At 35.7% G+C, this 15,174-nt stretch overlaps 4 protein-coding genes across 6 annotated transcripts; 2 read left to right on the top strand and 2 right to left on the bottom strand.

Moving 5' to 3' along the window:
- Positions 1-523: 523 nt before the first annotated feature.
- On the bottom strand, positions 524-1,488 carry LOC106336412 (RING-H2 finger protein ATL33). Its single transcript, XM_013775249.1, has one exon. It carries the CDS (start codon positions 1,284-1,286, stop codon positions 600-602), a length of 687 nt encoding a protein of 228 aa, XP_013630703.1. The 5' UTR covers positions 1,287-1,488; the 3' UTR covers positions 524-599.
- Positions 1,489-4,419: 2,931 nt separating this feature from the next.
- LOC106336413 (histone H4) lies at positions 4,420-4,934 on the top strand. Its single transcript, XM_013775250.1, has one exon. The coding sequence runs from the start codon at positions 4,505-4,507 to the stop codon at positions 4,814-4,816; it is 312 nt and encodes a 103-aa protein (XP_013630704.1). The 5' UTR covers positions 4,420-4,504; the 3' UTR covers positions 4,817-4,934.
- A 1,378-nt stretch (positions 4,935-6,312) lies between these two features.
- Positions 6,313-8,861, top strand: LOC106335990 (ADP-ribosylation factor GTPase-activating protein AGD7-like). 3 transcript variants are annotated; one of them, XM_013774692.1, is made up of 4 exons: positions 6,313-7,196; positions 7,445-7,522; positions 7,792-8,381; positions 8,474-8,861. In XM_013774692.1, exons 1-3 carry the CDS (start codon positions 6,414-6,416, stop codon positions 8,377-8,379), a joined length of 1,449 nt encoding a protein of 482 aa, XP_013630146.1. In that variant the 5' UTR covers positions 6,313-6,413; the 3' UTR covers positions 8,380-8,381; positions 8,474-8,861. The 3 variants fall into 3 exon arrangements, with proteins under 3 accessions (XP_013630146.1, XP_013630147.1, XP_013630144.1); XM_013774693.1 differs by having other exon boundaries at positions 7,792-8,396; XM_013774690.1 differs by having other exon boundaries at positions 6,315-7,196; positions 8,465-8,536.
- Positions 8,862-9,120: 259 nt separating this feature from the next.
- Positions 9,121-9,945, bottom strand: LOC106332442. The gene has a single exon (XM_013770901.1). The coding sequence runs from the start codon at positions 9,647-9,649 to the stop codon at positions 9,275-9,277; it is 375 nt and encodes a 124-aa protein (XP_013626355.1). The 5' UTR covers positions 9,650-9,945; the 3' UTR covers positions 9,121-9,274.
- Positions 9,946-15,174: the final 5,229 nt, after the last annotated feature.

Here is a 15,174-nt window from a genome sequence, read left to right as displayed (position 1 = left end):
CCCTAAACCCTTGGAAAAACACTAAACATTTGGATAAATTCTAAATTATAAATCTTAAACACTAAACTCTAAATCTTAAAAATAAATATTTTTTTTAAACAATATTTTTTTAGAACTATTGTTATTTTTATTTACTTAATTTTTTATTTTTTATTTTAAAAGCATAATATAATTTGGCAAGTTGTTTTGTTTCTTTAATTAAAAGATAATAGATCTAAAATGACAACTTTCTATTGGTTGGTGAACCTAAAGGTTCACCCTAGGGGGTGAACCCAAGAAAAAGTCGTTTTACGTGGTGAACGTCAAAAACACTGTAGTTTAGCTTCAACGAGTATGAACCGTTGGATTAGTTTTGGATCTTTATACACCGTAGAATAAGCTTGCGTTGTCTGTCAGTTGTCAAAGTCAACGTTACATATCCCATCGCTCACTGTCACTGTAGCTTACGGAGTTGCGAAGCAACCAAGAAAATTACGTTAAGAATAAATAAATTAACGAACACAACATAATTTGTTAACAGCCACAATAAATATTTCAAAATCATTTCATAGATTACAAAATCGAGAAATAAATTACAAAAAAAAATAATATAACAAAAATCAAACTAAACTAGAAGCATCAGGTAGACCTTGACGCCAATCATCATCTCTATTGGTCGCAGAAACTCGACGGTTACCTCCACCGCTGCGATTCACGTTACCGTTACCGTTACCGTTTGCTTCTGTCTGTTTAACGGGGACGTCTGCTCGGCATATGGGACAGTTGGGATGATCTTTGAGCCACGTCGCGATACAAGACACGTGAAACGCGTGCTTACACGCGCTCAGTCGCCGGATCTCTTCGCCGTCGCCGAACACCGACAGACACACGGTGCACTCGTTCCCGATCTCCTTGGAATTATTATCTTTGCCGGAATCAGGCGCGGCGGCGGCCGAGGAGTTTCTATCAGTTGTGTTCGGCGAGGTGAAATGATCGTCGGGGGAAGAGCTGCTGCGACGGCGGGAGGAGGTGGAGCTGCGGCGGCGGGAAGAACATGGAAAAGTGAAGAAAAGAGCGTATACGAAGGCGGGAACGGCGATGATTGCTACGACGGCGAAGATTAGTATGAGAGGAGTGAAGTCGATGCTCCGAGGAGGCGCCGGGAACGGTGGAGGAGGTCCGATGATGATGAAGGTGGAGTTGGAAGTGATGGTGGTGCCGGGGAAGATGGTGGTGGGAACTGTAGCAGAGGGAGTAGGGACGACGGCTTCGGCGCCGAAGCCGAAGGTGGTGGTATTATTGAACATTGTTATTGTGAAATGAAGACTGATTTTACCAAAAAAAATGAAGACTGAAGTTGGTGGGGAAAGAAGATAATAGTGGAAAGTGCTTCTTACTAACTAAGTTTGGTTTGTTTTTTTCCAAATTACTTTTTGTTCCAACGACGTATAGTCAAAAATATATATTTGTTTATGTGAAATGTACAAAATGATATAACACACTAGATTTACGGCATGTTTTATAATTTGATAACTTCAAATGCAACAATCACTTTCGCACATAAATCATTTCTTTGTTAAAAATAGAAACTATTTCAATAGCCACATGGTTTTATTTAGGACGATAGCATCTCTATTGTTTTTTTTGTGAGAACTAGCATCTCTATTGTTACAAATAGGTTTGGGAGAATTCTAATCTTACCACAAATTTGATATCACGTACGCTTTTTAAAAATAATTTTTTTTATAAAAATCTTAAATCATTTATAAGTATTTAAAAATTATTTATATAAATTTATAAACTTAAAATCTAAATCGTATAATATTTTTGATTAAGTATATTCTGAAAAACTACATTGTATTTCAGGTAATTTTTCATTAGATTTTAACTCTATCTAGAAATCACAAATGTAGTTATTATGGTAGTCCTCAAATTTCACAAGATAAATAATTTGCTTTTTAGTTTTAATCGCAAAGAAAATGTAAAAACAATGTAAATGAAATTTGAAAATTGGAAGTAAAAACTTTAGAAAGTGATAGTTGTAAGAAAAATACAAATATAAAATAATTGATAAACATGAAATATGATTAGAATCGTTCGTGTTTTTTAAAAAAGGGAAAAATTTGAACCATTCTCAAACTTAACAATTTTACCGGACTATTTTTTTTCTAAATACTAATCTTATATTAAGACTAATGAGAATTAACTTTATCTAAATGCATGTATTGGTTTTTTCATTTACACGAAAAACAATCTAAACATGCATTTTAAATTAAGTTACAAAAAAAAACATGCATTTTAAATGGGTTGATCTGTCGAATTTATTTTTTTATTTTTTTATACAAGGAAGGAAGGAGGATCTTCTTTTCTTTGGTGTTATGTTATGATGATGGTACATGGGAGTAGTGGTTGGAAAATTTGGTGGTTGTCGGTTCCACTAAGATTAATTTAATTATTCTTTATTCAATGACTTTTTTTGGGTCTTTGGAGGCGTATACAAATGTGTCAGTGAATTGAGCTTTCAAGTGTATTGGAGATTAAGCCCAATATTCACATACTTTACGAACATAAACAAGCAGCCAGTAATTAAGCCCAATATGCACACACATACTTTCCACAGTTACATCTAGAGTTGTTTTTTTTTTATAGGCCGATTCCTTTAAGCTTTACCGAACCTCGCGTATCTTGATGAGGAAGATGTGGATGGAGCTTACCGGTTGGGATTTGGATTTCATGATTCGACCTGAAGCTAGTGACCACCGGCGGAGGAGCTAGACGAAAGTTTTACTGGAGGCAGTGTAAAACTTATTTTCAATTTTATAGGGGGCAGTAGAAGAAAATTCACCAATAGAATCATATAATTCTCAAATAAGCAATGAAAAAAATAATTATCTGAGTATTTCAGAGGGGGCAGCTGCTCCCTACCTCCCTCCGCCACTGATAGTGACTTTGGTTCATGCGGAAACCTTCCAAACACCGAATTTGAGCTTGAGAGGCCTCTGAAGATTGCTACTACATGCCACTCTAAGAAGTTACTCAATGGTTCAGGGCACAACCTCTCAACTCAATTATCAAGCTACCAATCCATCTCCTTCAAATGAGATCCGTGAGGAGGAATGCTGCTTAACCGTGAACCTGCTTGATAAGTTTGTAACTCGAAACTCCTTTATCAACACGATTTACTACTGTAATCACGATCTGATCAATCCAGCATGTAAATAAACTAACGATCTTAATTCAAATAGAATTCTGAAACGTTTACACTGTTTTAATGGAATTTTTCACCACGTTGCAATCTTGTGTACGTTGTATTGGATTCAACCATAGCCATATATTCGACTTGGGGTCTGAAAAAGAAAGAAAAGTTGTTGTGACAGCAAATGGCGCTAATCAACTGTATGAGTTTTGAGTTCTGATTATAACTTCCAGTCAAATGTGTAGCACATTAGACTATATATATATATAGTTCAAGCAATAAAAAATTAATCATTACACATAATTTGATGGAGTTGAGGCTACCGATTGAGATGAAGCAGGAGCTGTCGAAGTGCATGCTCTTGGTCTTAACGAGCTCCGTGAGACGAGAGTTCAAAGTTACTTGACTGCTCTACAAAGAAGCATTTACGAGAAGCCGAATACAGATCTTTGGTGGGGATGCCGTCTTCTTCTGGATGAAAAAGTTGATACATTAGAAGGCCAAAGCCACACCTGAAAGCAGCAAAAAGAGATTATAGCACACAAGAACATGATGATTCTGATGAAATATAGCTGTCTAATTCATTGAGGAGAAATACAGGAAAACATCCTAGAGGAGCGATCAATGTCTTTAACAATTATAAAACTTGTTATATTCTTTTGAATAGTTTCTACCATGGTTGATACTTGATATTCAGGTTCTTAGTTTCTAACATCTTGCACAAAAAAAAAGTTTCTAACCTCTATAAAGATTGATGTTTAGTAGGTTAGAGAAGCATAAGCTTGTTTTTTATTGCGAGAGGTTTCTCACCCGAGCTCAAAAACTCACGTTGGTTACACAGTCTTGTAATTCAAAATCTCAGAAATCTATTTCACATGCTTTGTCTGAATACTAACAAGAATGTCTCAGTCCATCATCAACTTGTCAAAGTAAATTATTTTCTTTCACAGCAAAGTAAATGTTCTCCGTCTTTCCCTGGTTAAAACTCAACGACGCCGTTTTCCTCACTTCCTCAATGCCATATGGTTATATCACAGACGCTAGCCAATAAGATAAAAGCACGCAGATCGATACTAGAAACCGTCGATTTAACGACATCCAACGGCCGTTATGTTACGCCACATACGCAAGCCAAAATTAAAATCACGCGGATCGATATTCACAACCGTAGATTAAACTTAAATCCGACGGATCATATCCTCCTCGAGAAATAAAAAAGAGAAAACACAAAGATGTATGTTCCTATATAAACCTCTCATCATCCTCTCAGATCTACACATCGAAAACACACAAGCGAATCTCAATTAAAAACTTTCCGAGAAAAGAAAAATGTCTGGGCGAGGAAAAGGAGGAAAGGGGTTGGGAAAGGGAGGAGCCAAGAGGCACAGGAAGGTTCTCCGTGACAACATCCAGGGCATCACGAAGCCCGCGATTCGTCGTCTAGCTAGAAGAGGTGGTGTCAAGCGTATCAGCGGTTTGATCTACGAGGAGACTCGCGGTGTTCTCAAGATCTTTCTCGAGAATGTGATTCGCGATGCCGTTACTTACACTGAGCACGCTAGGAGGAAGACGGTGACGGCGATGGATGTTGTCTATGCGTTGAAGAGGCAAGGACGAACTTTGTATGGATTCGGCGGTTGAGGGGATGAGATTGGAGTTTGTAAATCGCGTTTGTCTTTAGGGTTTGTTTAATCTGTTAAAGCTTTCGTTTAGAATGTTTCAGCGATTTGAATTTAATGAAAACACTCTTTATCTACCATCTTTTGCAAAATTGTCGGTATAGTTAAGCTGAATCGTCGTTTTAATCAAGAACAAATTAAACAACTTCTTATCTCATTAACCGGTATAGGATTAAATTGGTTATTGTATCCCCGATTGGATTCGTGGTCTTAAATCATTTCATTGCAAAACTGAACGAAGAATTACTCGTTTGTATATTAACCTGGGTTACAAAATTTTGTGACAATTCGTTCGAAATTAAATTAAATACACTTTATATGAGGTTAAAAACAGGAGGCGCAATTGAGTCCGCCTCGAACCGACCGTCTCCGCCTCACCAAGCCGCCGTGCCAGACCACCGAAATCCTCGTTTCGTCGGATGAAATCTCAATAGAGCGATGAAGCTCTCCGACAACGGTTCAGGAAGGTGAAGAAGAAAGTTGGTTAAAGTTGGTTTCAGCGGAGGCTCGAAGATATAATGAGCTCCGGCGAAACGAGGGTTTCGGTGGTCTGGCACGGCGGCTTGGTGAGGCGGAGACGGTCGGGTCGAAGCGGAGTGACGCGTGGCATACTGAAGGCGAAGATCTTCACACGTGTTTTTCTCTAGCCTTCTTGACGCATGCGTAGCCGAGCCGGTCGGTTTGCTGAGTTTGGGTTTTGAGCTTTGAGCCCGTTTAGCTTAATTGGATTTCGACCTTTGTCGTTTATAACCCGTTTGTGTAGTGGGTTTTTTGTATGGTACATGATGTACTTGGGCTTCGGTCTTTAGGTTTGGTCCGTTTTATTAATAAAACAAAACTTTGATGGTTAGAAAAAAAAACAGGAGGCGCAATTGCTAAGGGCAAATTTCCAAAATAGCACATTTCTAAGTTTATATCACAAAAATAACTCTCAAAAACTAAAATGACCAAAATAGCACCTTTCTAAGTTTATCTTTTGAAAATTTTAATTTTTTTATTTTTCAAAATTTGAAATCTTATCCCCAAAACCTCATTTCTCAACTCTAAACCCTAAACCCTAAACCATAAACTCTAAACCTTAAACTCTAAACCCTAAACTCTAAACCCTAAACCCTAAACCCTAAATCCTAAACTCTAAACCCTAAACCCCACCCTTTAACTCTAAACACTAAGTTTGTGACTTTTGATAAAACATTAAGTGCTATTTTTGTGACTTTTGACCTTGAGTGTTAGTTTGGGAACAAAAACTTGATTTAGTGCTATTTTTGTATTTTTCTCAATTGCTAATTACAAACCTCTGCAGTTTCTTTTTGGGCTTTATATCCCGTTATGGTTTGGGCTTCGATTTATACTGGCCCAGATTACGAGAGACGTCGTTTTGCTAATTACTCGTTAACTTTCCCGTGTACTTCGCACGTGCGATAAAAACACGTACACTTATAACGCCAATTACCACCGTTTATTACCAAACAAGTAAGCGAAGAAACACACATCTGTCTCATCAGATCTGTTCGGTCGGGTCAAACCAGATCTTGCATCGCTCGGTGATCGGATCCACCATGGCGGCAGCGAGACGATTACGCACGCTCCAATCACAGCCCGAGAACAAGGTATGCGTCGACTGCTCCCAGAAGAATCCTCAATGGGCGTCCGTCTCCTACGGCATCTTCATGTGCCTCGAATGCTCGGGAAAGCACCGAGGCCTAGGCGTCCACATCTCCTTCGTCAGATCCGTCACCATGGATTCATGGTCCGAGATCCAGATCAAGAAGATGGAATCCGGCGGCAACGAGCGGCTCAACAAGTTCCTCGCTCTCTACGGGATCTCCAAGGAGACTGACATCGTGTCAAAGTACAACTCCAACGCCGCGTCGGTGTATCGCGATCGGATCCAGGCGTTGGCCGAGGGGAGGCAGTGGAGGGACCCGCCGGTTGTGAAGGAGTCGGTGTCGGTGAGTAAGAAGAAGCCTCCGTTGGGGAACGGGAACAACAATGGGGGGTGGGATGATTGGGAGGCTGATGATTCGTTTAGATCTTCGAGTGATATGAGGAGGAACCAGTCTGCGAGTGATTTTAGAGCGTCGGGAGGTCGCGGTGCTCCGGCGAAGTCGAAGTCTTCGGAGGATATATACTCGAGGTCCCAGCTTGAGGCTTCTGCTGCGAATAAAGAGAGTTTTTTCGCGAAGAGGATGGCTGAGAATGAGAATAAGCCTGAGGGGCTTCCTCCTTCGCAAGGAGGTAAGTATGTGGGGTTTGGATCGAGCCCTGGTCCTGCTCCGAGAGGCAATCAACACGGTGGTGGTGGTGGTGGTGGTGGAGATGTTTTCTCTGTCATGTCTGAGGTAAAGTTTGATGCTTTCGATAATGAGCAGACAGATTAGATGTTGAGTTGAGTGACATTTTCGGCTGTCATGTCTGAAGTAAAGTTTGATGCTTTTGATAGTGATCGGATTAGATTAGATGTTGAGCTGAGTGACGTCTTCTCTGTCCATGTCTGCTTGATGCTTTTGATGGTGGTCAGATTAGATTAGATGTTGAGTTGAGTAATTTGATCTCTGTTTATTTTATTGTGTTCGTTTTGCTCAAACAGGGGTTCGGAAGATTGTCTCTTGTTGCCGCATCAGCTGCGAATGTTGTTCAGACAGGAACCATGGAGTTCACTTCCAAGGTACTTCTTTTATCATTCTGTTCTATCATTGGCTTAGGTTGTATCCAATTACCCTTGAAAACCACATTTGATTTGAAGTGAAGACACTCTTCTTGGTAGCAAATCTGTAGTCTTCTTTTCTCATTTCCATTTTTGGTATCTAATTGCGCCTAGGCTTCCAGTCTAGTATGTAACAAAAAACAAGTGTCTTGTTTAGCTGCATAATTGTCTAGTTAGATCAACCAGAGTGGAGTTTAATTTAAGATTGAGAAACTTTTGTTCATTTGCAGGTCAAAGAAGGTGGCTTAGATCACACGGTGAGTGAGACTGTTAACGTTGTTGCGAGTAAGACAACAGAGATAGGACAGAGGACATGGGGGATCATGAAAGGAGTAATGGCAATTGCTTCACAAAAGGTTGAAGAGTTCACTAAAGAAGAAGCATCAACCTGGAACCAACAGAATAAAAACGAGGGAAACGGTTACTACCAGAACAAAGCAGTAACAAACTCATCTCTTGGAGGGTCGCAATCATCATCAAGCTACCAAAACAATAACCGTAACTCGAGTTCTTGGGATGACTGGGGAGAAGAGAACAATACCAAAAAGGAAGCAGCACCACAAAGTGGCTACCACAACAGTCATGGTAACTCTAGTTCTTGGGATGACTGGGGAGAAGAGAAGAACAATCCCAAAAAGGAAGCAGCACCGAAGGTGTCGACTTCTAATGATGATGATGGTTGGGCTGGTTGGGGTGATAATGATGGTAAAGATGATGATGATGATGATGGCTATTATCAGACTGCTGCAGGGGATAAGAAATCTGTAGGTCACAATGGGAAGTCAGACACTGCTTGGACCGGTGGAGGTTTTCTCTAGCGGTAAGCTCTTATCAAGTAAACAAACTATTCAAACATATTAGTATTAACTACAATTGTTGTAACACTGACCTCTAAAACCACAGGTGTTTCAGGATAAATGGTGAATGAAGTTGTACACTTGAGGACCAAAGCAAAGCCTAGCGCTCTGTCACAAATAGATAGAGCAGAGAGTGGTGATCTCAACCATTTTCTCATTATCGATTGCTTGGCGTTCATTGATCGTCATTATTTGTTTCTTCTACACTATAGTTTTTATTATATTTGTACAAGCATTATAGAGGGCTGCTTATTAATCTATGCAGGTTAGTCTTCAGCTCTTTTTTTTTTTGAGATTCGAACTTAATTTTTTTTTTTTTTTGAAAATTTGTAATGACCACAAAAACATTTTTCCTCTTTTCTATTATTCTCTTCTTTCTCAATCACAGATATTTACCATGACCGATGATTCTATAATCAATAAATTTAAATGTGTTATCAATATTTACATTTTTGTTATTTAATTGGTTTTATTTGCACCACAAAATGTTTTATGAATATTATTCTATTCATATTATGTTTAAGAATTTTATAAATATCTTTTGATCCGCACAGTTAATAATAAACTATATTTTTCAACTCAAATTCATAATTCCTGATAGAAACAAAAAAAAATTCTTTATCAAAGCTTAAGAGAGCCTTCTTCAAACTCTTAAAACATTTCTTTAGACTTTTAAAACGTAAGGATGACTGTATTATATAATTCGCTAAATTTAAATATAATAATATCCTGTGAATATTTATGTTAATTATTGCTCCAAATGAAACTAAAGAGATTACATATCAAGAGGATCCACATACCCCATATCCCACGAAGGATAAGTCTATGCAATGTTATATTATATAATGGGCCTACGTTAAAGGGCTGCTTCTTCTTCCTCCCAAAGGCCCATTGTCCGTACCACAGCGGCGGAGACAGCGACCACTATGGCTGCAAAAACCGGCGGCACAACGAGGTCCATCTTCGACCTCCGGAACAGATTCGCCGGCAAACAAAACACCTCCGAAGGAATATCCAAGGGCACAAGAACGGCAGCGTCGGAGCCGCAGCGGCGCGAGAACTCCACCGAAGAAGACGACGGGTAAATCGCCGACACGAACGCGAACTCCGGTGCGAGAGAGATAATCGCGACGGTGATCGTCAGAAACGCCGTCCAAGTAGCGCCGTAGAGGAAAAGCGGAATCCGCCAGCCGAATCGGTGAGTCAGAGACGAGAATAGACGGCGAATCATCGAAAGGTTGCTTCTTAAAGCATAATCGTCTCTCTCTGTCGATTTATAGCGAGAAAACTTCAGCCATGGAGATGGAGTAGCTTTGATGAAGAAGATAAGTAGAGAGAAAGAGGTTAACCAAATCTCACCTGCTCTTTGATATTTCTAACGACGTATGCGGAAACTCTAAAACGACCAAGTTTATCGCCGTTTTCGTTACCGCTTGAAGTCGTTATTTACCGTTATTTTATTTCGTTGGTGTTAGAAAAAATGGATTTACGATGGATTCTAACCTTGTGTAAGTGCAGTAAATTCAGAATCTGAAATAATCAAATAGAAAATAATTTATGAAATATTTTTATAAATTTTATACGGTTCGCATACAATTTATTTTTAAAATTTATTTATTTATATTGAAGAAATTATATTTGCTAGGATAGTTTATGTTTTCATATTACATTAAAAAAATATTTTATAATTATAACATTTATAAAATATTGTGTATAAATTTTATTCTAACTATCATTAATTTATAATAGTTGACAAAAATCATTAATTTATAATAATATTATATTATTAATTACAAAATTAATTAACATATTATTTTATTCAAAATATTCAATTTTTTTTGTAAGATCTTGTTAGATTCTTTATCAAACAAATTTTGTTGTAAATATAATAAAATTTAAATTTATACTTAATTTTTTTAATTAATATTCTTATTGATATTTTTTGAAGTAACATATATTTGATTAATTAATGTAAATAATCAAATATGTTATATTAAATGTTTAATGAAATGGTCTTCCTATGATTTTGGTACATTAGATTTTTTTGTACTTCTCTTTTGATAGAGAAGATTTCCAATATCACATAAAATAAAACAGTTTTCGCATTTTTAGAAGGTTATTGGTAACTGATCTGAATGCTTTCTACAACTTCAATTTACAAATCATGCTTTAAATAAATAATTAAAAGTTACAACATAAAAGTTAACTTAGAAAATATGGCAATAGAAATTACAGCTACAACTACAACACAAAAACTTATAGCATCTTTCTAAAACAAAAAAAAACAAAGTCACATTCTACCGATCAAAATCTTAAGTCTTTTATATTCTTGGATTAGGTGCAATGAGTTATCTAATGTTTGGATGGCCTAAAACTCTAAATGGTACATGCCTATATGTAAATTTAGTCCGACTGCAAACCAATAAGATCTATGAAACACGACAACTATTAAAAATGTGCAATAGAAGATGTTGTGAAAACAATTAAATTCTAAAAATGATGAAGGAATTTTATTATTCAAAATTATATAAATCAAAGAGTAGTAAACTTAAACATCATGTGTGTTTAATAACATATCTCTCTATGTATGAATTTCTTGAAACATCCCTTTAGCCGCCATCCTGTAAATCCATCGCCACCAAAACCCTTTTCAACATACATACATACATACTCGCATATTACATATATACATATGATACATGAATTATACATACCGAGGGAGTACATGTGTTTTATGACATTTGATACCAACACAATCGTGAATGCATTTTTCAACTCCTTCAAAAAATATTTGGCACGAGGAAATGCACCTATCATAACAAGCTTCATACGATTCACTCATTGCGGGTAATGGCATCATCGTCAATGCAATAAACATAATCATCAACATGCATATACACTTCTTCTCCATCTTTTTTTTTTTTTTTTTAGTTTTGTGTATCTTCTATGTTTGTCTTTTTTTTATGCCTCTGATTACTATGAACAATCCCTATTTATAGCTTTATAAATTTTTTATTATTGGAAACATTTGTTAGATTTTACTATGTGTATATATTGTTCAACGAAAATTAAATTGGTTGGATTTTTGGTGTTGATAAAAAAAATCTCTTTACATTATGGGAGAGTAACATTTAGTTTGTAATTTATTTACATATATGGCATGCTTAGGTGTCAATCCCACAATGATTCTCAACCTAAATAATTAACTCTACTTTCTTTACTACAATATTTACAAAATATGCTACCACCATTCAATCTACTATTGCCGTTTTCCCATTTACATTAAAATCAAATATTAAACATTAACTTTTACAATATTTTCTAATAAATCCAACATTGCGCACGTTACAAACACGTAAACTCCATATTTGCCATACTTACTCGTCCTCTTTTGCATGTAGTTAAAGCAACATATCCATATGAGATTGTAAAAAGAGCACCAATCTAAACCGTAGATAGAACTAAACATGGGTATATAAGAAACTATTGTAAACATTTTTTTACATACTTTATGCAATGATATCAGAACTTGCTGAGATCATAGAAGACCATTAAACCATTTTATGCAAACACATAAAATCAATGAAACATTATATTCATAAAGTTAGACAAAAATGCAGTAAACAACATAATATGTCACATTCATAAATTTGACAAACGGTTATCACAAACCGAATTGTAATTCGAATAATGTGGTTTACCGTTAAACATGCTGAATAAAAATTGGTTTACTATCTGATACAGATGTATACAAGAAAAGTAAGAATGAATATAGTCTAATACTGTGCAATCATCCTAGTAATATAGTCTAAGTTGCCATCTTTTATTTTAGAAAAACATTTATATACTATTAACTATATGAAATAATTCAACTGAACGGTAATCTTTATATATGGCAATGATATTAGGGTGATTCCTAAATATTGCCTATACCTTTACAATGCTTTATAGTCAAGGACGAATGTATGGATAAGATTAATGTTTAATGCTTTATGACTATTAATTGTATGAGTGATTGACAAGCTAAATATATGCCAACAGTTGGAAAATCTTAGGCATATATTCTTGCAGTATGTTCTTCAACCTATATAAGCAAAGGTTAGAACCCAACAGTTGTGGGAGAAGCTAATTCTTCACTTGATAGACTGTCGGAGGAGATGATGGTTGATGTCGATGAAGAAACAACAACAAGGAAAGAAAAATTGCTAATAGAAGAATCGTCTGGGTAAGATTTAGTTAGAAGATTCTGGGAACGTCAAACATGTTGAATTTTACGTTGTAAATCCTAATCCTTTTTTCTTTATCACATAGACAAGATGAGCAGTTTTATTTTGTTTTGCTTGCTGGTAGATTAGAACTAAGAAATTGGATATGTTTTTCATTCTCAATAGTTTAGGGCCAATAACATGTCGTCGACGATAAACCCATCAACAATTATTAAGCATACAAAGATTAAACAACAAACCTGGTCCAAGTCAAATAAATCATGTCCAAATAATCTTTCCCTCTCGATACGGCCATATAAATCAAATTAATTGAATAATCCCACACATTGTGAATATTTAAAAACAATTATGCGTAAGATTGTACATTACATATTGGCTCAATTTTTCAATATTACAAAGTATATTCGTATGGTTTTAGGTTACACAATTTTAAAAATATTTGAATATTACTAACTAATGAAAAATCCAATTTATATACAATATATGCAAAAAATACAATTTATATTGATACCATATCCTCACTCTGTAAGGCACAAGTCTTTACCTGGTTAGTATTATAATTTTGTACTAGACACTTTTTTGTCGACGTGTACTAGACGTTTAATCCACATTATATTTTGATCTGTGCGCCCGCACGGGTGTTTGTTCTAACTTGTTTATAAATTATATTTGTTTTACATGAATGTTGTGGTCAAATATATGGTTAATTTGTTGTAAACTAATAATTCAACAAACAAGATAACATGCTAATAAATAGTAAATAAAATGAACGTTAAAGTAAAACATGACATCTACTATAAATCACAAGTACAATCAGTCAAATAAAATCAAATATGCAATCAGTTATTAAATCCATCCCTTTTACATGATTATTCATTCTTACATCTTCTCTCTATAGCCAGTAAACAACCCACTTGGGCCAAAAACTCTTCACAATCACAACTTTCATGAAAACTATAGTCATTTTTCTTTACCCTAAGCACACGCGGTCACATACCCGCATTAAATCCCATACTATTTTGCAATCGAATATTTAAAAGTAGAAAATATAGTATTTCAGATTCCACAACATTACAAAAAAACTTGGTCCAATGGCCCATTACATATTGGTTGGTCATTTACGGTTCATCCGCCTCGATCATAGACTGATTCCTCCTCCTAAACTCTTAGCTTATTAGCAGAAGATGACACCAACAAAATAATAAAAATGAAAATACACAAAAGAAACAAATCACTCATAATCGCAATTCACAAACACAAAAAATGAGAAAAAAATTCTAACTTCATCTCAAATTTAATACCACTTTAAAAAAATGAAATATCTTCCCTAACCACCGTAATTTTTCCGAAATTTAAGAGAAACCCCATGGCTAGAAAGTATCTAATATATTTTTTCTCATATTTGTATATTATATAAAACTATAACACTCGTTAAGTATTATTGTAAGGAAACTTTATCTTTGGATTCAGATTCATGCCAGGGGAGGTCCTATATTTCATGCGACACGAATGCAATTCGCCTAGTTCGTCGTCAAATTGCATCAATTGATCATGCACGATTCCCTCAAGTATGGAGTTGAGTTCATAACATCACTTTCTTTGTCAGAATTTATCTTTTAGCGAGTCGCGTCTTCCTCGTTTTGTCTCGGATGTCCTAATTTCCTGGGCCTTTTTGAAACTATGCCGGATATTGGTGGAGGTGTAAAATCCATCTCCAACAACATGTCTGGTTTGGGTAAACGGTAACAACACAAACTCTCTAGGATATCATTTGTAATCCATGCGACGTTAAAGTTTAGTTCCCTTCGAAAAGTTTTTTACAAAATGAAAGATTTTTTGGCCTAAGCTTATTTTATAGTGAGGTTCTCTGTGCTTTAAGATAAGTTATAGTTTGAGAAGTCCATATATATATTTTATCAAACCCATAATGTAGTTAGATTCATGGCATTCGCTATTGCAAAATAGTAATACAACTAAAAGCGACCTTCTCTTTCTGTCACACTGTTAACGATAGGCCGAATATATGAATAAACTTTACTGACACCAATAAGCAGAAGAATCGAATCTTATTGGCGCAAGTTGTAGATTCTCCAACCAAATTAATTTTCGTTGTGCGTTTCTTATAACGCTGTTGCGTTAGACTCTCAGTTTCTAAAGTAAAATTGCTCCAAATAAGACAATGTAAACTCAAATAGCAGAGTTCCATTGAGTTATATTTCACAAAGGTGAAACTAAATTACAAAAAAAAAAAAAGAAAGAGAAAACAAGAACCAAGCTTCAACAAAGTCTTCACAGTAGTGTTTTTACAACTTCAATTTACAAATCATGCTTTAAATAAATAATTAAAAGTTTAAACATAAAAGTTAACTTAGAAAATATGGCAATAGAAACTACAGCTACAACTACAACACAAAAATTTATAGCCTCTTTCTAAAACAAAAAAAACAAAGTCATATTCTACCAATCAAAATCTTAAGTCTTTCATATTCTTGGATTAGGTGCAATGAGTTATCTAATGTTTGGATGGCCT

Source organism: Brassica oleracea, chromosome C3 (assembly GCF_000695525.1).
Source record: "Brassica oleracea var. oleracea cultivar TO1000 chromosome C3, BOL, whole genome shotgun sequence".
In the NCBI taxonomy this organism is placed as follows: domain Eukaryota; kingdom Viridiplantae; phylum Streptophyta; class Magnoliopsida; order Brassicales; family Brassicaceae; genus Brassica; species Brassica oleracea.
The sequence above is the reverse complement of the archived record's forward strand: the minus strand, read 5'-3'. Positions and strand labels throughout refer to the sequence as shown.

Coding starts and splice junctions, on each gene's coding strand:
- LOC106336412 (XM_013775249.1), bottom strand. CDS start 1,286: ATGTTCAATAATACCACCACCTTCGGCTTCGGCGCCGAAGCCGTCGTC.
- LOC106336413 (XM_013775250.1), top strand. CDS start 4,505: ATGTCTGGGCGAGGAAAAGGAGGAAAGGGGTTGGGAAAGGGAGGAGCC.
- LOC106335990 (XM_013774692.1), top strand. CDS start 6,414: ATGGCGGCAGCGAGACGATTACGCACGCTCCAATCACAGCCCGAGAAC. Junction 7,197..7,444: donor TTTTCTCTGTCATGTCTGAG/GTAAAGTTTGAT, acceptor TTGCTCAAACAG/GGGTTCGGAAGATTGTCTCT. Junction 7,523..7,791: donor CCATGGAGTTCACTTCCAAG/GTACTTCTTTTA, acceptor GTTCATTTGCAG/GTCAAAGAAGGTGGCTTAGA.
- LOC106332442 (XM_013770901.1), bottom strand. CDS start 9,649: ATGATTCGCCGTCTATTCTCGTCTCTGACTCACCGATTCGGCTGGCGG.